General features: G+C 49.5%; 1 protein-coding gene across 1 annotated transcript in view; it reads left to right on the top strand.

Moving 5' to 3' along the window:
• Positions 1-22,307, top strand: part of SPOCD1 (SPOC domain containing 1) — an 858,027-nt gene extending 835,720 nt beyond the window's left edge. Inside the window, exon 14 of the mRNA XM_078680658.1 lies at positions 21,507-22,307. Coding sequence (XP_078536784.1) covers positions 21,507-21,553 — 47 coding nt within the window. The 3' untranslated portion in view covers positions 21,554-22,307. The remainder of the gene's footprint in view (positions 1-21,506) is intronic.
• Positions 22,308-26,146: the final 3,839 nt, after the last annotated feature.

Here is a 26,146-nt window from a genome sequence, read left to right as displayed (position 1 = left end):
AAAGAGAGTAATGCTGAGATGAGTAGGAAGGAGAAGATGAAGAAGAGGTGGGAAACCAACAGGGAGTAGCATCAGCAAGCGGAGGGGAGGGAAGGAGCAAGGTTGAGGAAAGGCAGGAAAGCAGGGGGGAGTCCAACTTGTGTGTGAAAGATGGCAGGCAGGGAGTTAAAGAGAGGTGGAAGTAAACATGGTGGAGCTGAAGCAAGATAGTAATGGAAAGAGCTGAAGTTATACAAAGAAGGAGGAGGTTGGGGTAAAGAGGCGGAATTGTGGAGGAGCAGAGACAAAGTTGTGGCAAGAAGGAAGGATCAAGGAATAGGGCGATGGGAGACCAGGGATGGGGGACTAGAGGGAGGAAGTGAAGACTGATAGAGAGAGAGAGAGGGAGCGAGAGAGAGAGAAAGGCTGAGAAGGGGAGGAGGTAGTGGGAGAGGAAGGTAGGAGGGGACTAGGAGTGGAAACAGGGAGAAGGGACTGGAGGAAAATAACACTAAGATCTATACAAATTGGAAACTATGTCCAGTAGACTTAGAGTTCCAGTGCAGTGGAAATAGAGAGTGAGACAGAGATGAGGGAGTGGAGGGCAGTGCAAAGTGGGGTTTGTATTGGAAGGGGCAGAGGGTGGGAGGCCAGATGATGGGTCAAGTAAGAGAGGACGCGTGCATAGAGAGAGTGCGGGAAGGGAGCACGTGAAAGGGGAAGAACATTGGGGAATGGGTGGGAAGTGGTATTAGAGGCCAGGTAATGGTATTAGGTCAAGGAGGAGGTGAAGGTGGAGGGAATGGAGGGAGAAGGAACTGGAGCAATGTCACGGATGAGCATCTCAAATCCACCCTCACCCGAGACAACCACACCTGGGAATCTGATGCCAACCTCGCAGCCAGAGAACTCCACACTTGGATCTCCACCTGTGCAGATGAGCTCACCCCACTACACAATCCTAAAAAACAGAGTCCCAAGAAAGCCGCTTGGTTCACCACTGATCTCCAAGAAGCCAGATGCACATGCAGATGCCTGGAGAAGAAATGGAGAAACACCAAGACACCCGAAAACCACACTGTGAGAAGTTGGCCTGGTATATGATGTTCACTATTCTAGTGAGCACCTTGCACCAGTCCAAAAAACCCTTCTGGTGATGGTTGTAAAGTCAACCTTATAGACCAGCTATCCTAGTGGTAGCATGGACAAAAGCAGTCTTAGGCTTAACTCAAGAGGGCATGTGAAGCCAGCTGTTTTACCATATGCAAACCATTTAATACCAAATGAAAGGACAGCACACAGGTTATATATTCAAAATATATATGTATTTATTTCTAAATAGATCCCCTTAACTCTTTATGAGCACAGGAGCACAAGCGTATAACAAGTAACTTAATATAACATACAAAAGTTTCACAAATATGGATAGGCCCTGGTGGCCCGTAAAACCATGTACTAAAATAGTGGTATAAGAACCACGTCACGAACAATGGTAAGGCCTAGGGCCTTGGGAATCGCTGGGGCTAGACTGGAATAACAGCAGTTAGGACGTGGGAGGCCCACAGGATGCGGGTGCATAGGTGTCAAAGGGTGTCGGGTTTCGTCGTGGAGTTCTATGGAGCCTTGGAGAAAAGATGCTGCAGGCGACCAGGAGAGAAGAGTCCGGTTGGATCCAAGGGTGGATCGAAGATGTAGAGTACCTGAAAGCAGAGGGGACAGAGTCTGGGTCACTAGCCAGTGACCAGGAAGGAACCAGGAAGGAACCAGGCGATGTTGGGTTGCGATCAGGTGATATCGTGAAGCTTGTCTCCGCTGCCACGTAGACCAGGAGGTGTCGACGACAACCAGGCGCTGGGCACGGACTGTCCCATGAAGGCTCTCGCTGTCGGCGATGTCGGATCTCGATTCAGAGTCAACAGGCCTTGGCAAATGCAGCCCACGCAGGAATCGAAGATGACTTCTGGATCAGACCAGCAAGGTCTGATGGGCTGCTCCTTTTCAGGGGAGCAAGGGCCAGTCTGGAGCAACCAGACCAGCGTTGAAAATTCGAAGGTTCGTCGTCACAGAGGCCACTAGCCAACGGGCAAGTGACCGGACAGACGCGTCGAGCAGGAAAATGCAAAAGAGCCCCACGCAGCACTCGGTGAATGTGGAGAGGTGATCTTCGGTGCAAAGGATGCTCGGGCTGGGGCTTCTCAATCCCCAATGCACATCTTTGAGGGTGCCTCAGGAGCTGTACAGAAAGCACTTCACTGGCTTTCCAAGATGGCCGGCCCCACGTCTCTCGTCGCCTCCACGGGTCTCAGCTTTGCTGTGACTGTGGATCAAGCTGTCGGATGTCTGGAAGTCCGGTTCTTGTCGGTCTCTGTCGTTCGAGCTCCGGCGGGAGCAACAACAAAGCAAACTGTTGAGCGCTTGATGGTGCCTGCTTGCACTTTGCACAGGGTGGTCACTCCTTGACCACAAGGGAGATTCTTCAGTCTTCTACGTCGAGTAGGATGTCGAAGGGTCCAGAGTTTCGTATCAGAGTTTCAGTCAGGATTATCTAAAGTCTTGGGACACAGCTCCTACCTTTATTCCAAATCAAGGGGCTGGACTACCTGCTAGGTCCCTCCTATGGGTGGGACCCAGGAAGGGGGTGGTTACACCCCTTTCCCTTTGTCCAGTTTCGCGCCAGAGCTGGGGCTGGAGTGCCCCAGCACCGGTTTGAACTGGCCTAATCATGGAACACCTTGTGTGCCCCAGGCAGTGTCTCCTTTTATTGAGCCCTCCCTGCCCCAATCCACTATCTCCTGTCTGGGGTGGTGCTAGCACCTCCCTGTGACAGGAAACCTATTGTCCAAGCCTCCCTTGCTGGAAGGGCTCCCCGCAGCAGGAGGGCAGACTTGTGTCTGTGGCAGCAGCATCCATTTGTGATGCTGAGGCTCTGGTTAACTTTAACCGGGTTTAAGGAAAGTAACATGTCTTCTCCCTCTAGAAGGGTGGAATGCTACCCCCGTCGCCAAAACTGGCGAGGGGGTAGTATTCCAAAGCGTATGACACCTTACACGACATGTTTTGATAAGGCCAAACCAAAGATAGCATTTAACCACGAGGTTCATAATGCACTTAATAGTATATGGTATTGCAATATCCTGGAATAGATATAAGGACATGGTTCCGAAAGCTGCAGACAGGCTCAGCTCATGCTAGAGCACCATCTCACATAAAACCAAGCACTCTGCCTTCAGGATTGTTAAGGCCTGCCATAGGAGTGACTTATAGGTGTATATGTGTCCAGATATAAGGTTAGACATAGGTATACTATATCTAAGCAAGGGGTGATTACACGACCTTGCCCCAGCTGAGTGATCAGACAGTTGTGTCAGTTTGGATTGCCAGCAGGAGTGGCAAAAGATATGCTGCAGCCCCTGGTAGACCTTGGGTGCACCTATGCCCTGGGTACCTATAGTACACTATACAGGGGCTTATAAGGTGACTCAATATCCAATTAGTTATGTACCTAGGGTACATGGAGTTCATTTTACAGAGAGAGCAGATAGCCTGGGGCCCTGATTAGCAGGATCCCAGGCCAACTAAGTCGAAAACCAGCTAAACACAAGGCAAAAAAATCTGGGGTAACTATAGTCAGGTATGTACATGTATTTGTACATGTATTTTGTACATGTATTTATATAGCGCAAATCACTGATTTCACACAGTATCTAAGCGCTTGCTTAGGGAACCCGTCCTGGTATTCCCCTGTGAGATACCCCGGCAGGGTATCCACAAGGTGAAAGCCAGGCATCCCGCCGCGAGGGGCCATAGTGGAGATTAAGCAAGCTATTGCCCAGAGTCGCAGAGTGTGACCCCGTGAGTCGAGTAGGCACCGAAACGAGAATTGTCGAGTCCGTGGAATTTTTGAGCCCGAGACCCGCCGAGGCGGGGAATCAAACCCTGGTCCACGGCCGATCTCAGCTTCCGGGTCTGCCGCCTCTAACCACTGTGCCACGCTTCTCCACCTTCCTACACAACCCCACCCCAAACGAAAGGAGATAAGGCTATCCTTGACCAGGTAAGCCTATATTGCCTAAGTGGCCATATAAGGAAGTACCTGCACTAGCATGGTTACCCCCTGTCTCATGGTCCACTAAGCAATCCCTCACCCTAGGGGTATCAGAGGGTCTCCACCATCGGGAATCTGTACCTGTGGTGTGTTTTGGCCAAGTAAAAGGCTGGTGTTGAGGTGGAGTACTGAAGTGAGGCTCCACTAATGTAGGGCTCAACTTCCTCCAATCACTATCCACCATGTGTGCCTTTCTTTCCATGACTGAATTGCACTGTGCTCTCAGGGTCAACCTCTGGCTGCCTACAGCTGGAAGCTGGGTCCCTTTTGTTGGCTTACTGGAGGAACAGGTCAGGTTTGGGGCCTTTGTGTCCCATGTTTGGCTGTGCCCAACAGTGTGCATCTGGGGGAGGTCCCTAACTAAGTGTAAGGGAGATCCCTCAGGAGTTTCTGAAGTTTTCACCCTGCTAGGGCTGCTAGCTTTGGTGCCCCTAATCTGCTGATGGGGTTCTATTGGACAGAGGACCCTTTGGGGTCCACTGGCCTCCTTGACCTCTGCAGCCCTGGGCTGACTGAGGCAGGGTAGAGAGGGGCAGGTTACCCGCTCCAGACTGGGTCCCCACCTTGGAAGGGTCCTCTGACATCAGAGGCTCTGCCAGGCCATGCCTGGCTACCTCTGGGGCAGTTTCTTCACAAGGGGTAGGGTCAGTTCCCTGAGGAGGCTGACTCTCACCTAATGTCTGGTGGGAGGGAGCCTTTACTTCCTCCCCAATACTCTCTGTCTGAGTGGAGTGATCCATAGTTTTAGGCTTCACAACACTAAAATCTGTCTTAGTTTGGGCTGTGGCCATCACAGCCCCACCAATCTTTTCAGGAAGGGACTCAGTTTGGGTTTGGGCTGTTACCATCACAGCCCTGTCAGTCTGTCTAGGGAAGGAGTCTGCTTGAGAAGGGGCTGAGACTAGCACAGCCCTACCAACCTTTTCAGGGAGGATATCCTGAGCTGGGGCTGTGGCCATCACAGCCCCACTAACCTTTCCATGGAGATTTACCATTTTAGAATGGGTTTCTTGTTCTACCTCAGCCCAGGCTGAGATTTCCATATCATTCCCCAGTAGACAATCTACAGGCAAGGTTGTAGACACCGCCACTCTCTTGGGGCCAGTGACACCTCCCCAGCTGAGATTAACTACTGCCATGGGATGATCTTTCTGTACTCCATTAATGTTGGTCACCTGGTATGTGGCTCCAGGTAAAAGTTGCCTTGAGGGGAATAGACTTTCAGTCACCATAGTGATGCTAGCCCCTGTGTCTCTATCGGCCTCAACTTTCTGACCATTGATGAGGGGCTCCTGTCTGTACTTGCTCAAAGTGTTGGGACAAGCAGTGAAGTTGGCAAACCCCATGCCATCCTCACAGACAAGAGTAGCTGCTGTAGGGGACCTGGTTAGGCCAGAGTCCACCTGAGTTCCAAAAGTAAACCCAGCCAAATTCTTGGGGGCACTCCCACCACCTGGGGGATTACTACTAATAGTAACAGGAGGTGTTGGAGTCTTACTTAGAGGAATATATTCCTTATTGTTATTCCTAGGGCAATTGCTATCAGTCTTCCAGTGGCCAGGCTGTTTACAGACATGGCAATAAGGTTTCTTGACAGAGGAGGTGTTTTGGGACCCACCCCCACCATTGGAGTTTTGGGGCCCTGTGGAGGACTTGTCTTTTGATTTATCCCCACCCTTCACTTGAGTCTTGGAATTATCTTGCTTTTGGTCACCACCCTGATTCTTAGGCCTAATCCTGGTTCTGACCCATTTGTCTGCCCTCTTACCCAATTCTTGTGGAGAGGTCAGAGTCCACCAGGTGCTGGTGTAAAAGCTCGTTTTGGCAATTACTAAGGATCTGCTCCCTCATAATCAAATTATACAATCCTGTATAGTCATGTACTTTGCTGCCCAGTAACCAACCTTCCAGAGCCTTAGTAGCACAATCTACAAAATCAGTCCAGTCCTGAGTCTGTGTCTTCTGGGTATCCCTGAACATCTACCTGTACTGTTCAGTGGTTAAGCCAAACCCATCAATCAGAGCACTCTTCAGGACAGTGTAGTTTTTAGCATCCTCATGTCTAACTGCGAGGAGCTTGTCTCTTCCTTTTTCTGAAAAGGAAAGGCATAGGATTGCTGCCCACTGACTATGGGGAACCTGCTGTACCATGCAGGCCCTCTCCAAAGCAGTTATCCACTTGTGGATGTCATCCCCATCTTTGTAGGGGGGCACAATCTTACTCAGGTTTCTATGATCATAGGACCTGTCTTTATCCTTAAGGATATTGCTGCCACCAGTGAAATCTAATCCATTTAACTTTTGCTCCCTTGCTAAAGCAAGTTTAGCTTGGGCCAGGGCTGTTTCCTCCTTTTCTATCTGAAGTTGGACAGCTCTCATCCTAGCCTCATGTTCTGTAGTAGGGGATCTCTGTGTATAGTCATAATCTAGTGAATAGTCCCGCCCATGTGCGTGGACCCCGGAGCAATCAAAAATAATCTCTTAAATTGTCAAAAAATGCAGACCTGAACAGACACTTAAGAGAGAATTTAAAGACAGATAATGCAGCCTATATCCACAGGCTACACTGTCCAGTACTTCAACTAGAAATTCCACCAAAAACCCACAAACAGCACAGCCTGTCCAGATTTCTCCACAGAGAAAAACTTTCCTTTACCAGCAAAACCCTCTGGGATGATAGAGAGGAAGGAGTGGACAGACAAGCACCATAGGCTGTCATTATGTGGCTCAGAACAGGATACTGTGCCTTTAAGAGAACTTTCCAGAACTCTCTCAGTATCCCAGAATGCACAGCAGGTCCCTTTTACTTTCAGTTCTTTTTTCCGGCTCCTGCAAGCAGGACCCTGGAGCATTGAGCTCTCCCTTTCAAGGGTTTATTTAGAGATTTTTCACTTTTTCAAGTGTTTGAGTGCTTTAATTTGAAGTACTTTGGTGTTTTCTTCCTTGTGTGTGTCTTTGTGCACTCTTTTATTTGTCAAAATGCCTGCTTTGTTTGACAAATGCCCAGAGTGTCCGAGGAAGAAGGCCAAGTCGGACCCACATGAGGTGTGCATCGTCTGCCTTTCCTCATCTCATGTCCCAGAGGAGTGTGGCATTTGCCAGACCTTATCCACCAGGACCCTGAGAGAGAGGATGAAGATTAGGCTCCAAGGCCTGGAAGATAGAAGACTGAAAGCACAAGGTGGGTCTGGGCATACTTCATCTGCCCATGCTGAGGTCTCTGGGGGGCTCCCCAGAGGCAGGAAGACCAGCAAACGTCCTAGTTCTCCGCCGACGTCGATAGCATCGACGACGGCGTCGAGAGGGATGACAGCAGTCTGTTCCCCGTCTCCCTAGGGCTCTGGGTTGAAGCGGCGTCGAGGTTCGGCGTCGAGGGGACTGACTAGGCCACCGTCGAGATCGCCGTTGACGGAGTCATCGGCGTCGTCGTCGAGTCATCGACGTCGAGGTAGTTCGGCCCGGCGTCGGCGCTCGCCGTCGAGGCGACAACGCAGTCGGCGAAGAGGAGGAGGTCGGCGTCGAGGGGATCCTCGACGTCGAGGAAGACGTCGAAGGCTCGCAGGCGTTCGACGTCGAGGAGACTCTCGGCGTCCAGATGGCGTTCGATGTCAAGGAGGAGACGTTCGACGTCGTGAGGACGACGGTCGCCGTCGAGGAGGAGACGTTCGCCATCCAGGTGTGATTCAAAGTCGAGACGATGGCGCCGGTCGACGTCGAGACGGCGTTCTTCGACGTCGAGACGACGTTCTTCGACGCCAAAGAAGCGCAGGAGGAGTTCTGGCGCCAGGAGTCCCTCTGGGTCCGCTGGGGCGCGCCGGCGACGTTCGCCAATAGGAGACACTGCCTCTCCATCGCATCCGCCTAAGAAGAAGAAGGAGTCACCGGGCTCGGTGTACTCCTAGGTATATACACCTTGTAAGGCAAGGTCGCCTTCCCCTCCGCCTCCCTTGCCCAAGGAACCTCCGCCGCGGAATCCCACTCCGCCTCCGCTTCCACCACCGATTCCTCCTCATGCTCATCCTCTGCTACCTCATCATGGACTGCCTACGGCTCCGCCGAGGACGGCTTCGCTACTACGGTACCCGACGCTGCCTAAGGGGACTCCTCAGCCGAGGCTCCCGGCCAGGCCGCAGTCTCCTGCTCCTTTGAGACCTGCGGAGCGTCCGAAGCCGAGGAGATCGCGCTCTCTCTCCGGCCGGAGGGAGAGGTCGCGGAGTCATCACCGGTCGTCGACAAGATCAAGGCGACGCCACAGGAGGCGCAGATCAAGATCCCACACTGATTCTTCTGGGGCCAAGGACTACTCGCCGACTTTGTCGGAATACCCTGGGACGAGGGTGTCGCCAGTAGACGACATCGTCTCATTCCAAGATGTTCTGCTGATGGGTGCTGCTAAGTTGGGCATCACGGTGACGGTGCCCACGCCCACTACGTCCGTGGTTTTCGAGACGCTTCATAAAAAGCACCTTTCTCGGCCGTTGCTGCCGCTAGTACCAGGATTGGTAGAGCCCGCCAAGGAGTTGTTCCTCACTCCGGCGGTGACGAAGGCGACTCCCTCCAGGCTCCTCAAGAAGTACCGGGCTCCGGATTCTGACCCGGCTTTTCTCAGGATGGATCCGACACCGGACTCGGTCATAGTGACGGCTGCTAGGAAGCAGCATGCCACCACCCCGTCGTCTACTGTACCTCCTGATAAGGAGAGCCGCTGGTTAGACTCGGCAGGCAGGAAGGTCTGTGGGACGGCGTCTACTGCAATGAAGGCAGCAAGTGCCGCGGCTTTGCTAGGGCGATACGATCGAGCCCTATGGGAGTCCCTCCAGCAATTCGCTGAGCTCCTTCCTCGAGAGAAGAAAGAGGACTTTCAGGAGATTCTAAATGAGGGGCTGTTGTGGCCGAACCAAGTCATCAGCGCGGCTGCTGTTGTGTCTCTTCTGGCGGAGCATGGGTACTGCCATGGTGTCAACCAACGGCGCCACGCTTGGCTTCGCCTTACATCCCTCAAGCCAGAGGCTCAACAACGGGTGGCCAACCTGCCTTTCTCGGGGGAAACCCTGTATGGCAAGCATGCGGACGACGAGATGGCCCGCATGAAAGCGGAGGCCGAGACCCTGACTGCTGTCGGGTTGGAGAAGCCCAAGAAGAAGAAGACCTACCGCCCGTTCCAGAGACGGTTCGGTGCGCAAGGCAGAGGGTGAGGGCAGGCTTTGGGACAGCAGCAACAACAGCAGCAGCCATTCCAGAGGCCCTTCCAGAAGCACCAGAAGCGCAGAGGCGGCAAACAGTCCGCAGCGGCGAACAAGGGCCCGGCTGGGTCTAGGCCCTGAGCGGTTACTTCCCCTGCATCCGTTACCCACTCCGGTGGGGGGAAGCGTTAAATTTTTTCTGGCAGAGTGGAGAAAAATTACTCAGGACAAGTGGGTGCCGAATATTGTTTGCAATGGATACATTCTTCGGTTCACCAGCCCGCCTCCAGCAATTCCACCGGTCAGCTCGCAGTTTCAACTGCGCGAGCTCCAGGCGGAGACGATACCCTGTTAAGGAAAAGGGCGATAGAAGACGTACCTCTGTCTCAAAGGGGAAGAGGTCTGTACTCCCGGTTCTTTCTGGTTCGCAAGGACAAGAACGAGTTCAGGCCCATTCTGGATTTGCGACAAGCAAACAAGTGGATTCGCAGAGAGAAATTTCGCATGCTGTCGTTGCATCAGATTTATCCTCAGCTGCAACAGGGAGACTGGCTATGTGCTATAGACCTACAGGATGCGTATTTCCATGTGCCCATTGTACACAAACACAGGAAGTTCCTGCGATTCCAAGTCGGCGCCAATCATTATCAGTACACAGTACTGCCATTCGTGCTGAAGTCTGCGCCAAGAACATTCTCGAAGTGCATGGCAGTGGTAGCTGCGCACCTGAGGAAGAACAAGGTGTTTGTCTACCCGTACCTGGACGATTGGTTGATCAAGGCCTCCTCCTTCTCGGAAGCTCAAGCGCACTTCCAGAAGGCGTGCGTTCTCTTGAACAAGCTGGGGTTGCACATCAACATGTCCAAGTCTGTCCCAACTCCGGTCCAGTGCATACAGTACTTGGGAGCCTCCATCAATACGCTGTCAGCAAGCGTGTCTCCTTCGGAGGAGAGACGATTATCACTCCTTCCGAAGGCTCAGGCTCTTATGACCGCTCCATATACAACAGTGAGGACGGTGTCTTCTCTACTGGGGTCGATGGCCTCTAGTATCTTCCTCACGCCACACGCACGGCTGCACATGAGACCATTGCAGGAGTTCTTGGAGGATCAGTGGGATCAGAGGAAAGGGTCGTGGGACGACAAGATACGACTGTCTCTGCATGCTCTTCAGTCCCTGAAGTGGTGGTGTTTAGCGGAGAATCCCTCAAAGGGGTTCCCTTCCACAAGGATATTCCCACACAGACTATCGTGATGGATGCATCTCTCCACGGCTGGGGGGCTCACTCCGGAGACTTACAGATACAAGGAACGTGGTCCCCGACGGAGTCCACGTATCACATCAATTTCCTGGAACTCAGAGCTGTTCACTTGGCACTGAAGGCCTTTCATCCGTCCTTCCAGACCAGCTCTCTGCTTGCACAGACGGACAAGAGGACCACGATGTATTACCTCAACAAGCAGGGGGGCTCGAGATCGCGCACTCTGTCGCAGGAGGCGCAGGCGATCTGGCACTGGCTTCTAGCCAGAGGACTGACGATAACGGCTACCCATCTACCAGGTGTGCAGAATGTTCAGGCGGACGCACTGAGCAGACTGATTCAGGAAAACCACAAATGGGTCGTGCACGACGAAGTACTAGGAGACGTCTTCGCAAGGTGGGGGACTCCAGACGTAGATCTGTTAGCCACCGCCGAAAACAGCAAATGCCGAGACTTCGCCTCCAGGTACTACCAGCAGGGGACGCTGGGGAATGCGCTATGGATCAACTGGTCGAACAGCTTTCTGTACGCTCTTTCACCCATTCCCCTGATTCCGGCGGTGCTCATCAAGCTGTCCCAGTCCAGGGCGCGGATGATCCTGATTGCCCCGGAATGGCCCAGGCAGTGGTGGTTCACGGACCTGCTTCACCGGTCTCTCCTTCCTCACATACGGCTGTCGTGCCGGCCGGACCTTCTCACGAAGTTCGGGGGGCAGATGGTGCACCCCAACCTCTCATCTTTGAGTTTGGCGGCATGGCTCCTGAGATAGTGCAATATGGCTATTTGAATCTACCAGAAGATTGTATGGACATACTGAAGGAGGCTAAGAGACCTTCCACTAGGACTTCCTATGATTACAAGTGGAAGACATTCTGCATCTGGTGCAAGTCCAAGAACTATGATCCAACGACGTGTAAGGAAGATGTCATCCTTCCGTATCTTCTACATTTGGCGCAGTCTGGCCTTAATTTCCATTTCATTAAGGTTCATCTCGCTGCGCTGACTGCCTACAGGAAATGCCCTTCACAGACTTCCTTCTTCCAGATCCCTGTGATCATGGATTTTTTGGAAGGCTTGAAGAAAGTGTTCCCTCCTGTCCGGCTTCCTTCGCCTTCATGGGAATTGAATGTGGTGCTGTCCAGATTGATGAAGGAGCCTTTTGAACCTATTCATAAGGATTTGTTGCATCACCTGTCCTGGAAGGCGGCGTTCCTCGTGGCCATCACATCGGCCCGCAGGGTGAGTGAAATTCAGGCGTTCTGTTGCCAAGAACCTTATACTGTATTTCATGCTGCTAAGGTTGTTATGCGTACTCACCCTAAATTTCTTCCTAAAGTTATCTCTGATTTCCACGTTAACCAGACCATAACTTTGCCTACGGTTTTTCAGAATCCTTCATCTCCAGCGGAAAGGTCTCTGCATTCCCTGGATGTTAGGAGGGTGTTGAAATTTTATCTGGATAAAACCAAGGATATTCGTAGGTCAGACCAATTGTTTATCAATTATGGATCAGTCAGGACAGGTCTTGCTACCTCAAAACAGTCCATCTCGAGGTGGATTGTGTCCTGTATACAATTGTGTTACCAGAAGGCTAATAAGACCTTAGGGGGTAAACCTAAGGCTCATTCCACCAGGGGCAAAGCTGCCACGACAGCTTTGCTACGTAATGTTCCAATTGCAGAAATCTGCAAGGCGGCCACTTGGAAGTCGGTCCATACCTTTGCTAAGCATTACTGTCTGGACACTGATGCCAGGACAGACGCTCAGGTTGAGCAGGCTTCGCTGCGAAATCTGTTCGCACAATAGTGGTGTTATATCTCTTCTCTCCACCGCCGCTTTGGTGTGGGGATGGGCTTGCCATTCTATTCACTAGATTATGACTATACACAGAGGTCCCCTACTACAGAAGGAGTAGTTTCTGTCCTGTAACTCCAGTTCTGTAGTAGGGGTATCTCTGTTATAGTCATAAGCGCCCGCCCTCCTCCCCCATGGAGAAAGATATTATGTAAGGAATACTACAGGTCTGGCGTGTTACGCCTTCAAAAAGAACTGAAAGTAAAAGGGACCTGCTGTGCATTCTGGGACACTGATAGAGTTCTGGAAAGTTCTCTTAAAGGCACAGGATCCTGTTCTGAGCCACATAATGGCAGCCTATGGGGCTTGTCTGTCCACTCCTTCCTCTCTATCATTCCAGAGGGTTTTGCTGGTAAAGGAAAGTTTTTCTGTGTGGAGAAATCTGGACAGGCTGTGCTGTTTGTGGGTTTTTGGTGGAATTTCTATTTGAAGTACTGGACAGTGTAGCCTGTGGATATAGGCTGCATTATCTGTCTTTAAATTCTCTCTTCAGTGTCTGTGCAGGTCTGCATTTTTTGACAACTTAAGAGATTATTTTTGATTGCTCCGGGGTCCACGCACATGGGCGGGACTATTCACTAGATTATGACTATAACAGAGATACCCCTACTACAGAACTGGAGTTACAGGACAGAAACTACTCCTTCTCTTCTCCGTGGGGAAGTCATTCCCCTTTGAGAACCCCTTGAGGCATTAGAGAGGAGAGACTCCCTGGAAGGAGATATGTCCCTTCTATTGCCTGGGAGAAGTCTACTATTAGGTCTGAAGAGGCGAAATTCTTCTCCATTCCCATGTAAACTTAGGTTAGCCTGGCTAAGCCTCCTGACTTGGACCTGGCTATCATCTCCATCTGAATCTTCCTCCACTTCCTCACCATCTTCTGCGGTTATGGAGTCACCTTCTGTGGTGGGGACACCTTCACCTGTGTTATCTAAGGGACCGGGTTAAGAGGCCTTCCCAAGATCACCTGCCTCTTGGACTTCTATCAGGTGTTGAATGGTAGGGTTGGAACCCTGTTTCAACTTCCTGGAGGTACACAATGACCTCATCTCTTGGAAGTTGCGCATCTCATAACTGGATTGTGCCTTGGGCAGGTGACTTACCACAGGTAGAGAACCAGGGGGGGTTCACCTGTGCCAGACATGATGTAAGGATCCACGAGCCGTTTCCGCAGGAGTGCCACGAACGGAAGACAAACCCAGCCCCTCCCTTCTACACCAGCTGTGTCTATCAAGCTCTAGAACACAACAGTGATATGAAGGGAAAGGAGGGAACAAAACAATGGAAGGCAGGGGGAAAAACAAGACTCCACGGACTGGTACTCTCCAATTGGAAGCAGCAGCTAGAAAGAATGGGTGGAGGTTAATAAAGAAGAATAAACAATGATGCACAATAAATGTTGTGATGTCTGTATATTCACCTCAATACTTATATGATATGCAATATCCTACTCGAACTTTAGTGTGATATTTCTCTCTTCAATGATTTTGAAAGAAGTGCTCATTGCCTGGGTGGAAGAAAGACTGTTACCTCTCTTCAATGCAATAGGTGAAGAAGGTTTCTAGATACTACTTGTCTCTTACTTTGTCATGTCAGGGTACAGCTGTGTAGAGGATCGTGTCTAGTTCTCGAATCTCAGGATTAAGACAACTACAAAGACAGTATCACCAACGTAAATAGATAGTTGAAACAATCAAAAGTAATAATTGGATATAGCAGCGCTAAAGCGCTTTACCCGGTCGTTGTCTTCGGTATACTGTGATGACTGCCACTCTTTTGAAATGCCCAGGAGTTGAAATTAATCGTAACAGGGGTAAAATGATAAGGGAAATCCTCATGCGAAATCCCCATGCGAACTCCCCCTAAACACCATTACACTCCGAATGACCCCTGCCTGCTCCCACCTAGTCCGGCCAACCGACTGAACACAAGTCCAGCCGGGGGGCGGAACCACGAGACGCAGGCTGAGGCTCCAGAGGAACGGGGAGAGGTAAGCCGGCAAGAGGAAGGCGAGGGAACAGGGAATTCCGGGTCCGTCTTAAAGGAGCAAACGGAGGCGGAAAGGGGGGATATCGCTGAAGGGAAGTACCGTAACGGCTCCCAACTGAAGATAAGACACAAGATAATTCCAGGATCAGGCAACACGGACTCGCGGGTCTGAACGGCAGGATTCAATGAGGTACAGTGACGGGCGGCTCTGCGGAAGTGACGCGACGCCAGGTTCCCGAAACACTAGAGCGCAAAGCATCAAACAGAGGGGAAGTCAGGCTTAAGATCCTGCCTGACTCCCGTGCACATGCGCAGTATGGGGCGACCATCTTCGTCGGACAGCGCAATTTGGCTGGCGAGCTGGCAGGCGTGACACATGACTAGTGAGGTGTGGTGTGTGCACCTACCTACACTGAGGTTTTACCTACTAGAACCTCTCTAGGAGTTGTAGTCAGGGTGTGCTAGGCCCTTTCCTCTACAACAACTAAGTTCAGTAGAACTTAAGTATTTTAAGCTTTGTTATATGTACCTATGGTACCTAATGTGATCTTTCAAATGATATCAAAGATTGCAATGGTAAAACAACAGCAAGCTCAAATCAAAACCGCTGCACACCAATGTGAGAAGTTGGCCTGGTATATGATGTTCACTATTCTAGTGAGCACCTTGCACCAGTCCAAACAACCCTCTTATGGTGATTGTTGTAAAGTCAACCTTATAGACCAGCTATCCTAGTGGAAGCATGGTCAAAAGCATTCTTAGGCTAAATTCAAGAGGGCATGTGAAGCCAGCTGTTTTACCATATGCAAACCTTTTAATACCAAATGAAAGGACAGCACACAGGTTATATATTTAAAATATATATGTATTTATTTCTAAATAGATCCCCTTAACTCTTTATGAGCACAGGAGCACAAGCGTATAACAAGTAACTTAATATAACATACAAAAGTTGCACAAATATAGATAGGCTCTGGTGGCCCGTAAAACCATGTACTAAAATAGTGGTATAAGAACCACGTCACGAACAATGGTAAGGCCTAGGGCCTTGGGAATCGCTGGGGCTACACTGGACTAACAGCAGTTAGGACGTGGGAGGCCCACAGGATGTGGGTGCAGTGTCTAAATGCACAAGCGTGCACCTATAGAAGTCAATGGGTGCGTAAAGTTAGACAGTTGCAGATTTGGAAGTCTTCCGACTGGACTAGAACTTAACCACTTAAAACTAGGACACTAGGGATGTAAATCTCTACAGGAGCACCGCAGTACTCGCGTTACCTCACCCACAGGAAGCGTGTGCAGAGGTGACAAAGTGTGTCGGGTTTCGTCATGGAGTTCTATAGAGCCTTGGAGAAAAGATGCTGCAGGCGACCAGGAGTGAAGAGTCCGGTTGGATCCAAGGGTGGATCTAAGATGTAGAGTACCTGAAGGCAGAGGGGACAGAGTCTGGGTCACTAGCCAGTGACCAGGAAGGAACCAGGCGATGTTGGGTTGCGATCAGGTGATGTTGTGAAGCTTGTCTCCACTGCCACGTGGACCAGGAGGTGTTGACGACGACCAGGCTCTGGGCACGGGCTGTCCCACAAGGGCTCTCGCTGTCGGTAGTGTCGGATCTCGATTCGGAGTCAACCGGCCTTGGCAAATGCAACCCACGCAGGAATCGAAGATGGCTTCTGGATCAGACCAGGAAGGTCTGATGGGCTGCTCCTTATCAGGGGAGCAAGGGCCAGTCTGGAGCAACCAGACCAGCATTGAAAATTCGAAGGTTCGTCGTCACAGAGGCCACTAGCCAACGGGCAAGTGACCGGACAGACGTGTCGAGCAGGAAAATGCAAAAGGGCCCCACTCAGCACTCTGTGAGTGTGGAGAGGTGATCTTCAGTGCAAAGGATGCTCGGGGCTGGGGCTTCTCAATCCCCAATGCACAGCTACGAGGGTGCCTCAGGAGCTGCACAGAAAGCACTTCACTGGCTTTCCAAGATGGCCGGTCCCACGTCTCTCGTCGCCTCCACGGGTCTCAGCTTTGCTGTGGCTGTGGATCAGGCCGTTGGATGTCTGGAATTCCGGTTCTTGTCGGTCTCTGTCGTTTGAGCTCCGGCGGGAGCAACAACAAAGCAAACTGTTGAGCGCTTGATGGTGCCTGCTTGCACAGGGTGGTCACTCCTTGACCACAAGGGAGATTCTTCAGTCTTCTACGTCGAGTAGGATGTCGAAGGGTCCAGAGCTTTGTATCAGAGTTTCAGTCAGGATTATCTAAAGTCTTGGGACACAGCTCCTACCTTTATTCCAAATCAAGGGGCTGGATTACCTGCTAGGCCCCTCCTATGGGTAGGACCCAGGAAGGGGGTGGCTACACCCCTTTCCCTTTGTCCAGTTTCGCGCCAGAGCTGGGGCTGGAGTGCCACAGCACCGGTTTGAACTGGCCTATGCATGGGACACCTTGTGTGCCCCAGGCAGTGTTTCCTTTCATTCAGCCCTCCCTGCCCCAATCCACTATCTCCTGTCTGGGGTGGTGCTAGCACCTCCCTGTGACAGGAAACCTATTGTCCAAGCCTCCCTCGCTGGAAGGGATCCCAGCAGCAGGAGGTCATACTTGTGTCTGTGGTAGTAGCATCCATTTTGTGATGCTGAGGCTCTGGTTAACTTTAACCGGGTTTAAGGAAAGTAACATGTCTTCTCCCTCTAGAAGGGTGGAATGCTACCCCCGTCGCCAGAACTGGCGAGGGGGTAGTATTCCAAAGCGTATGACACCTTACGCGACATGTTTTGATAAAGCCAAACCAAAGATAGCATTTAACCGCGAGGTTCATAATGCACTTAAGAGTATATGGTATGGCAATATCCTGGAACTGCTATAAGGACATGGTTCCGAAAGCTGCAGAAAGGCTCAGCTCATGCTAGAGTACCATTACACATAAAACCAAGCACTCTGCCTTCAGGATTGTTAAGGCCTGCCATAGGAGTGACTTATAGGTGTATATGTGTCCGGATATAAGGTTAGACATAGGTATACTATATCTAAGCAAGGGGTTGTGATGTATTCCTATAGGTTCTGTATCGATCCCCCTATTCCTGACCCTATTCTGGTTAACTAATTAACTAGCAGCCATCCGATGATGCAGAAAACCCCCATGATGCAGAAACCGTTATCTGATTAAGCCACACTACGGCACAGGAACGTGTTATCTGATTAGGTCATAACGCTTGCCATCTAATTAGACAAGCGATATTCCTCCAGCCCCTGATAAGGCATACGGAGTTCTCAAAACAAATCAAACCTATGACAACCTGGGAAAAACCCTGCGGCCATTGTTTTGATTTCACCGAGAACTTCAGCAAAAGAATGTGCTAACGACCAGGTCGTATGACATCCTTATTGACGTATCTCTGTCCATCCTTACGTCAATCTCGGCACCTTAAAGGTATAAATATTACACGACCTTGCCCCAGCTGAGTGATCAGCCAGTTGTGTCAGTTTGGATGGCCAGCCAGGGGTGGCAAAAGATATGCTGCAGCCCCTGGTAGGCCTTGAGTGCACCTATGCCCTGGGTACCTATAGTACACTATACAGGAGCTGATAAGGTGACTCAATATCCAATTAGTTATGTACCTAGGGTACATGGAGTCCATTTTACAGAGAGAGCAGATATCCTGGGGCCCTGATTAGCAGGATCCCAGGCCAACTAAGTCGAAAACCAGCTAAACCCAAGGCAAAAAAATCTGGGGTAACCATAGTCAGGTATCCACCTTCCTACACACACCACCTACAAGGATGCCATGACCGACTACCACTCCCGAATCAGAACCACCAAGAGGAACTTTATCCACAACAAAATCCCTGCCAACTCCAAGGAACTCTTCAGTGTCATTCAGGAATTCACTAACCCACGCAGTAAAGCCACAGACATCACCCTGTCCCAAGACCTCTGCGATAAACTTGGAACCTACTTCCACCTCAAGATCAAAATCCTCTACAACAACTTTGTAGACCATCCACCAGACGCCGCAGTCGGCCCCCCACCCACACAACATACTAGCCAGCCCACCATCTCCACCTGGATGGCGGCCATGGACGAAGACACCGCCTTGACCATGATAGGCATCCTCTTAGGGGCCCCCGCCGACCCCAGTCCTCCTCACATCTACCACAGAGCTGCAGCCACAGTCGCGCCGGAACTACAATGCACCATCAAGACCATGTTCAAAACAGGCACCTTCCCAGACGACCGGAAGCATGCAGAAGTCAGGCCCCTGCTCAAAAAGCCCACAGCTGCCCCCACCAGCCTCAAGAACTACCGGCCAATCTCGCTACTCCCCTTCACGACCAAAGTAGCAGAGAAAACGTCAACAGGGAACTGACAAGATTCATCGTTTCTGATGCAACCACAGCACTGAGACCCCCTTACTCTCCACCACAGATGACATCCACACCCGCCTGGATCAAGGCCACCCCACAACCCTTATCCTACTCCACCTATCAGCAGCCTTGGACACCGTCTCCCACCACACACTAGTCAGCGAACTACACGACGCTGGCATACAAGGAATAGCCCTATACTGGATTCGACCATTCCTTAACGGGCGAAGCCAAAGGATCCGACTGCCACCCTTCCTCTCCGATCCATGAAAATCACCTGCGGAGTATCACAGGGGACCCTCTTCAAAATCTACATGGCACCCCTCTCTGCCATCGTCCGACCACACAGCCTCAGCATCATATCCTACGCTGACGACTCCCAGCTCATCCTCTCCCTCACCAAAGACCCCGCCAACGTCAGACTCAACTTCCAGAAAGGAATGCAAGATGTCACAATCTGGATGACCAACAGCTGCTTGAAGCTCAACGCAGAGAAGACAGAAGTCCTCATCCTTGGAACCACCCCTACAGCATGGGACACCTGGTGGCGGACCGCCCTCGGTAGCCGACCTACCCCTGTGGACCACGCCAAAAACCTTGGAACCGTACCCTCACCATGAACCGACATGTCATTGCCGTCAAATCCAGCTGCTTCAACACCGTCCGCATCCTTCGCAAGACCTTCAAATGGATCCCCCCTGAGTCAAGGAAGACAGTCACCCACGCACCCATTTCCAGCAGACTGGACTACGGAAATGCACTCTACGCCGGCAATCATAAGTCCCTACTCTGCAAACTCCAGACAATACAGACCACCCCTGCTAGACTCGTCCTTGGCATTCCCGGCACAAACACATTAGCCGACACCTATGAAGACTCCACTGGATCCCCATGGAGAAAAGAGCCACCTTCAAAATCCTCACCCACGCATACAAATACCTCCACAACAATGGACCCAAATACCTCAACGACAGAATCAACTACCAAGTACCTAAAAGAAACTTCCGATCTTCCAACCTCACACTGGCCGAAACCCCATGCATCTACAGAGCCAGAGCAGGCGGAAGATCCTTCTCTCACATTGCAGCCAAGACCTGGAATGAGCTACTGCCGGACATCAGACACACCCCCTCCCTGAACACCTTCAGGAAGACCCTCAAGACCTGGCTTTTTGGCTAACAGATCTGTGGACCCCCCCTCAGTGCCTAGAGACCCTTATGGGTGAGTAGTGCGCTTACAATCCCCTGGAGTGATTGTATGAGAGAGTGTATGAGGAGATGGAATGAGGGGGAATAGAGAGAGGGATGACAGGTCAGGGAGAGAGGAGGTTATGGGAGGGAGAGCAGGGAAGGAAGACGGAGGCGTGTAAAGATCAGGTTAAGGGGGTAAAGAGAGGAAGAGGAGTTGAGCAAGGAAGTGGGCAGGAGGGGGTGACAGGACAGGAGTGAGAGGCCATGGACGGAGCTAAAGAGTAGGTTGAGCATAGGATAGGATAGGATATTATTTATAAAGTGCACTTATACGCGAGGGTGTCAAAGCACTAAAGTAAACAAAGAGGAGTCAGGAAAGAAGCGCAGCTGCTACAACGTAAAATGAGAAAAGCCAGGTTTTCAGATGTTTTTTTAAAACCGGATGATTCCGCATTGGATTTAAAAGTGGGTAGGGTATTAGATAGCTTGATGGCCGCCACCAAAAATTAGCGGCCACCCGATCGGGTCCTGCGAAATTTGGGATTCACAAAATGCTTGAGAATTTTAAGAATCAGACGTGCCACTGCGTTCAGTACCACCTGGAGCTTATTCAGGGAGGCTGCATTGATGTTCAGGTACAGAGCATTGAAATAGTACAGCCGAGAGGTGACCAGAGCGATGATGATTGACTGGAGCAGTTTGGACGGAATAAAAGGCAAAACCTTTCTCAAAATCCTCAGAATAAAAGAAGTACTAACCGTGTGGCTGACCAGTGCGTCAAAGCTCAAACCAACGTCAAAGATGACCCCCAGATTTTTTGCTGTCCTAACAGAGACAGGGAGGTGACCATAGACTGCCGGCCACCAGGAGTTTGACCAGAAGGAGTTCTGCAAGCCAAACACACTCACTTCAATCTTGTCTGCATTGATCTTCAGTGAATTGTACTTCAACCAGCAAATAATGCTGGACATGCACTGATTGAACATCTCAGATACCAGTTACAGGTCATTCAAGATGGAGACAATAATGTGCGTGTCTTCCGCATAAGATAGCACCTGAAATCCAAAAGAGTGTACCAGGTCGGCCATGGGAGTCACATAAAGATTGAAAAGGGTGGGGCTCAAAGATGAGTACTGGGGCACCCCACAAGGAAGACTAAAGGCCTTGGCTCTAAAGCCTCCACGGCTGACAATATGGGCCCTATTTGACATAAATGAATGGAAAAACTGCAAGGTATTTTCAGCGATTCCCACTTACTGCAAACGATGAACCATACTCACCGGGAAGTTGGTGTTGAATGCCACTGATATGAAGATTATTAGAAGTTTTACTTATTTAGTAAATATCTTTAAAGTGGGCACAATGTTGATAGGCTGCATAGTATTTTGGCAAAGAACCTGGGTATACCAACTGCTAAGTGTTTCCGGTAAAATGGACACTAATGGGCAAATTATTTAGTTGGATAATAAATATGTTCTAAGGTTAATCTGCAACAATTATTGAGAGTGAATGCCCGAACAGCATCACAACTTCTGCTAATGTACTTTTATCAAGCATGAGTGTGATACATTTTTGCATTTGTGTCCTAGATTGCCAGAAACAACAAAGATTACGAGGACAACTATTGTGTTCTTGATTTGTGGAATAAACTTCAGCCAGAAGACAGTGAGCAGGACCAGAAACAGATGTGTGTCCCAGATGGGCCTGGCACGTGCACTTGGAAGAATATTGAGTACCACAATGTTGTGTAGTGTCTGCTGGGGAGCATTTCACTGTTCATTACTCTAAGAGAGTATACCCTGCCATTTACCCTTTGCTTGCAAAATGTTAAGGCAATGGAATGTAACATGCAATTCACACTAAGTCTGAACTCTAGCTAGATCTGGTCATGGGCCCCCAACCAGGTCTTTGTTGATGCATGTGAAATAGCATGCACATAAATATAATTTGCCATGAAATATTAGCGTAGATGAACCTCTTCACAACTGTTTGAGGTTTTGAATTGTGTACTTGGGTAAACTTTACGTCGTCATCAAAATCCATACAGGGATTTATTTCAGAAGGATTTTCCTGTATTAACATTTGTGGGGAGAACATTTTATGGGTAAAAGTGTGTATGCAATTTGCATATTTGTACAACTTTACAAAGCTCATGAGATTTTAATAAAAGTCCTTACAACCTTCACTCAACCAGCTTATGATACAATGTCAGTCCAATATCCTTCCATGTGACAGTAACATGATTGACTACTTTACATGCCCAGTTCTTGAAAGACCACAACCTTCACAAGCAATGGAAAGTCTATGTTCCTAACCCTATAATGACAGCTGGCTTGGAGGGTTAGGAATGGCTTAGCTAGGGGATGGCTTAGCTAGGGGAGGTTGGGGGGGATGGTCGGCCCCTGCCAGCACTGTTTTTTGTGGGCGGCGGGTGTCCTGTCTGTCGACTACCACCATTCCTCCGCCCCCCAATAACAAGTCAACCACCCCCCCACCCCGTAACAAGTCGTCCGTTGCCCACCCATCCTCTTAGGGGCTGCCCAGGGTGGCAGTACGTCTAGTGGCGGCCACTGCATAAATAATATGAAGGCCTCCCATAATGACCCTGCTCTGCCCTATGTATGATTCCTTCTGCTTCTGCATCTCCACCTAATTCTGCTTTGAATAAAGAGATTGGAAATATATCAAAAGTATGTTTTGTGTTTGTGTTGACCTAAAAACTGATTCCTTTACCTGGTTCTTGCTTTTGTGAAGAAGTATATGTGTGCTTTTATCAGATGAATGCTCCAATTGCTTTAGATGACCCTATCAGAAAGATTAAGGAGCCACATAGGTTTAATCTCAATAATTTGTAGAATCCTTTATCTTCGTGGTGATAGGTAATCAATTTTCTTGCAATGTTCTCCCAGATTCATGTAACGGTAGACAGTGGTACCACTTTCCAGCTCCAGGAACAAAGGAAATGTCATATATTGCATCCAGGGTCATGGCTCTGGTTTGTAGCAAGCCCTTGCGACAAAGGAAATTCTGAAACGACTTGCAGAAAGTCTTTGCCAAGAAATCTCTATACTGAGGTATAGCCAGGCATGAACAAAAAAGGATGTTGTTTGGTGTATGTGTCTGATGATGGAGCTGTTGGAAGATACAAGAACCAGGTGGTTTGCTGGCCGGTAGTGGAAACAACTCTCCATGGTTCCGCATTCCAGCTATTTTGATTATCTGTATTGTCGTATTGCAGATTGGGGGTTACAACAGAAGCAGACGAAGCCTGTACCATGTTACTCTCTGCAGGAAGTGGTGTCTTTAGTGTAGGCTAGGTAGGCAGCCACTTTTCTCCTGGATAAATTGTAGAGGTGAGTGTAACCCTCATAATTTGCTGTGCCATCATTATGTAAAAGTACATCAAAATGACGCTAGATTACGCAATTAGCGTTACTCAGAAGTTGGCCTAATATTTGGGCGCATGTGGAAAGGAATAAGAGAAAATGTAACGAACCAATGAGCTTTAGCTCAATGCTAACTAGTTTGAGTGGGGTCTATGAGGTTTAAAGTCCACTTCACTAGCATAAAGAGAAAGGGCTGTGAATAGGCAAGAGGTCTGGTTGATATTAGGGAGTGAGGAGATCATCAGGCACAATATCTCCCTTCCTGTGTATAGAACAGGAAGGCAACTATAGAAACAGATAAACCGTTTATCCTACTAAAAGAGAAGACTAACAAGTATAGCAAGTAAGCAAATGCACAGATCAATTATGCATGCATTTTCCCCTCTACAAGAGTGCACTCCCTTTCCCAAACAGTGGGCGCATTTGTGTCACACAAGAAAGAACTCTGGAGTTCATTGCAGATGAAAAGTAGCAAATGTGGCAATAAATGTAGGCCCAAAGTGAAAGGAAATTGGGGGAATAGTAGCAAAGTAATTTGTGTGGAAATATCTTGCTATGAGCTCCACATCTCCAACCAAGCAAATCGATGAATAGCTTGGGTTTCCAGGGAGCAAACCTCTCAGTCCCTCTTTAGAGCAAAACAGTAGTAATAACTATGGGCAAGATGTTCGAAATTATTAATTTGCAGTTCCTAAATAGCAATTCTGTAGGAATGAATCTTTATCTTTATTCGGTTTCTTGCACAAAAACCATAAAAGCACACACATTAAATACAAATAAGAACTTTCTCAAATAAAAACGTGCCAATTAAAATAATAACTGACACTGTGTATAGTAGACGAAATACAAGGAGCACCAGACTCACCAGACTCACACAGGCAAAAACAGATAAGAACAAGCATTTACAATGCAACGCGTTCGCCTTTGGAGAAGTTAGAGCTATTGGCATTGTAAATGACAAAATTTGTATTTATGTGTCGGTTTTGAAAACAGATAAATAAATGGCATTGTCATTTACATTGCCAATTGCTTAATCTCTCGCAAATGTGAGAACTATTGTACCCTACGGACGAGCTCAGCAAACAGCAATTACTACCACACACACACACACACCCAGAGCCACACACACACACCCAGAGCCAGCCCCACACACCCAGAGCCAGCCACACACACCCAGTGCCAGCCACACCCAGAGCCACACACACACACCCAGAGCTCCACACACACACACAACCAGAGCAGTCACATACACACACCCACTGGAGCAGTCTCACACACACACACACACACTGGAGCAGTCACACACACACACTGTCATGCACGCACCTTTTTTGTCTCGGAAGTGTCCTGGAGTCACGATGCTTGACACCCAGCTTCCCCCCGTCACCCTCCGGGAGCCACAAATAAACACTGAAACCCCAGAAAGTAACAAGGGGGAAAACAGGGGAACAAAACAAGGGTAGGAAGGGAAAGAAATAACACTCCACAATCTTCTTTGTTTCAGAGGAGAGTATATCTTCTGAGACTGGATCTGTATAAAAATATAACAACAAGAAAAGTGAAAACTAACCTCCCCCTTTTGTGTAGTTCCAAATGTATGTAATGTGATGCAAAGTAATGATACCTTTTAGATAGTGGAGGGAGATAAAAAAGAAGGAAGGTCGATAACTTTGGAACTGCAATAGTAGTCTGTCTATGTGTTATCCAACACAACATAGATCTAAATACAAGAGAGTGATATGAGTAATATCCAAGCACCACTGTAACAAAGGATATCTCTTGTCCCTGTAACTCACCACTAGTTCTGTACTAGAACGCAGTACCAAAACATTCCACTTTCACCAAGGCTGGTAAAGCTATAATCGAATAAACACCTCTCCGAAATACGAGGTAAGAAACAAGGTCTATCAATCAGACAAACAATGTACATGCGAGTTTGCAAAACTGCGATATATTTTCAAAGCGGAGCAAACTGAATAGCATAAGAAACGGAAATTAGAGTAGCCCAGAAGCAAGCCGCCTCTCCGGACCTACGATAATAGGAACAGGAATGACGGACACAGGAAGAGACGAACGCCTACCCCAACGGCCCTCTAGCTCCTCGGACGCCTTCACCGTGACCCGGACAGATAGCTGGACACAGCTGGCTAACGTGAAGCACTTCCTGGTTCATCGGGGAGGTTTAAATCTTGTGTCGCTACATTTCTGTGCACGCGCGAACACTGCGCATGCGCCACAGATTCTGTATACGCAATTGCCAATCATTGCCAACCACGTTTCTCTAGCAGCCGGCTGTTATACCGCTACGAGTAAAAAGGCTTTATAGCCCATCATGGTCCTCCGTGCACATGACAGGCATGACACACACACTGGAGCAGTCACATACACACACACACTGGAGCAGTCACATACACACACACACACTCTGGAGCAGTCACATACACACACACACACTCTGGAGCAGTCACATACACACACACACACTCTGGGGCAGTCACATACACACACACCCTGGAACAGTCACACACACACACCCAGGAGCAGTCACACACACACACTCTGGAGCAGTCACATGCACGCACACACTGGAGCAGTCACACACGCACATACTCTGGAGGGATGTATGACATTACAACACATGCTTTTACATCGCATGCCTTTACAACGCTGTTTGTACAACGCATGCCTTTACAGCGCATAGTGCTTTTGGGCGCTGGATAGTGAATAGTTTAATTTACTATTCCAACTCCAGTCCCCGAGGATAGTAGGGAAGGTGTTGGATAGTAAATTAAACCTATTCCCTATCCTAGAGCGCCCCCCCAGCGTAATGCGTTGTAATGGTT

Source organism: Lissotriton helveticus, chromosome 3_1, assembly GCF_964261635.1.
Source record: "Lissotriton helveticus chromosome 3_1, aLisHel1.1, whole genome shotgun sequence".
In the NCBI taxonomy this organism is placed as follows: domain Eukaryota; kingdom Metazoa; phylum Chordata; class Amphibia; order Caudata; family Salamandridae; genus Lissotriton; species Lissotriton helveticus.
The sequence above is the reverse complement of the archived record's forward strand: the minus strand, read 5'-3'. Positions and strand labels throughout refer to the sequence as shown.